This window comes from Trichechus manatus, unplaced genomic scaffold, assembly GCF_000243295.1.
Source record: "Trichechus manatus latirostris isolate Lorelei unplaced genomic scaffold, TriManLat1.0 scaffold00026, whole genome shotgun sequence".
Lineage (NCBI taxonomy): Eukaryota > Metazoa > Chordata > Mammalia > Sirenia > Trichechidae > Trichechus > Trichechus manatus.
Genome location: NW_004443962.1, coordinates 6,383,546 through 6,385,294, shown reverse-complemented (window position 1 = coordinate 6,385,294; position 1,749 = coordinate 6,383,546). Strand labels below are relative to the sequence as shown.

Below are 1,749 nucleotides of genomic sequence, written 5' to 3'. Positions count from 1 at the left end.
CGAGATTACTCATGTCTTTTAAAAGAGTTCACTACTAAGGTACAACTTCAAGCCAAACCTATTAGTTCTGATGATTTACTTAATTCACATTGGGTTCTGACTTGTGGCAATCACTGAAAGCAAGAGTTTTTGGCTTTGCTAAAAATTCTCAACATAAACCATAACAAAAGAAAAAAAAATAAAAACCACTCAAAAGGAAATGACAACCCTAGAATGTTTCCAAGATAGATATTATCCTAAATACCATCCCAGGAAAAGTAACCCCCCTGGATCCTAGTCGGGTACTTTTCAAATATCCGAAAATCTGTACGCCACACAAAGATCAGGTCGAGCTAACCACATCTACAACTTGAATCCCAACAAAAACTGAATTACTTTGAAACCAGCTAAGCCAAAAACAGAGGCTAGTGCCTCAGAAGTGTTAGGTCTGAATTTTTAATTGAATCACCAATCTTCCTGCTTTTCATCTAATGATAACCAAACTACCCCATTCTTCTTTTATGTGCTAGACCCCTTACTTTGCCTGGCTTCTTGCCAATCTACAAACATCTCTCCTTCACTTTCTGCTTCAGTTTTTTCTAATTAGCTAACTTTGAGGTCTAGATAAGGAAAAGGTGCTTTTCTAGGAACTGCCTAATAAAACATTTGACTTACTCCCTGCATAACGACATTTTCTTTCTGAGAAACGTTCCAGGGCCGGTGCTCCGTTGGTGGCCCCGAGGTCTAGCGCCCGTCAGAGCTCGCCAACTCTCGGGGCGTCTTTCTGTTGGCCCGGGCACATAACTGCTCAACGTGCCCTTCTCTGGAACCACTGATTTTAACGGAACGCAGACCCAGTGAGGCCCTCAAAGACCTTTCTTCAGAAAAGACGGCTTAGTCGAGCCATTACTCCTCGCTCCGCTGATAACGCCTACGGCGAACCTGCCTGCTGGAAACCCGCGGAGTTTTCCTCCTCACAAAGACCCGGGGTGACCCGCGAGTGGTAGCGCCCCTCTGGAGGGAAAGGTACGTACCCCTCTCCCCTTCAGCCTCCTAGCTCACAGCGTCACCCGCCCCGACAGCCCCTTCTCAGACACAGGCTCCGCCGAGCGGACGGCCGGGTCCCTCAGCCCCGACCCAGGAACTTAGTACCAAGCTTGTGCTCCATCTCTCTCCCCACGGCCCCCCACTTGGTTCAGCCCACCCGCAAGAAAACTCGATCAGCAACTGCGGCCAACCGCCCCTTCCCCCACAAACCGCGGATTTGGTTCCACCCACACCCTCCCCCCACCCCAACTTGGTTCAACTCGGCCCCTCACCCAAAGACATATCGATTTTGTCAAGGTTTTCATTGCTGCGGGGTTTCGAAGGTGGCGACGGGTTCGCCGTGGCGCCCACTAACCGGGTACCAAACCGGTTCATGGCTGGAGACGTCGCGCTGGAAAAGTCAGCGGAGAAGGCCAGAGATTGAGGCCTGCCACCTCCCACTCACGCACGCAAACTAGCTTCACCGAGGGACCGCGCACGCGTGCAGACGGCGCCCTCGCCCTCCCACCTGCTGCGGGGGAGGGGAGGAGAGTACCAGAGACAAGCGGTCGACAAGAGCGGCCCCACGCCCGGACTCGCTCCTAGCGGCCCTTGCTGGCCGGGAGGAAACATTGCAACCGCTGCTCTGGGCTCCTGCAAGGACCGCTGTTTCAGCAGTTCGCCTTTCTGCGCAAATTGGGGAGGTGCTACACGCTGGGCACCATAGAATCACGTTTTAAATGA

The 1,749-nt window shown here is 52.1% G+C and overlaps 1 protein-coding gene across 1 annotated transcript in view; it reads right to left on the bottom strand.

The window, feature by feature from the left end:
• FYTTD1 (forty-two-three domain containing 1) overlaps positions 1-1,505 on the bottom strand; it is a 35,197-nt gene extending 33,692 nt beyond the window's left edge. Inside the window, exon 1 of the mRNA XM_004373601.2 lies at positions 1,299-1,505. Within this exon, the coding sequence (XP_004373658.1) occupies positions 1,299-1,401 (103 nt within the window). The 5' untranslated portion in view covers positions 1,402-1,505. The remainder of the gene's footprint in view (positions 1-1,298) is intronic.
• Between the last annotated feature and the right edge of the window lie 244 nt (positions 1,506-1,749).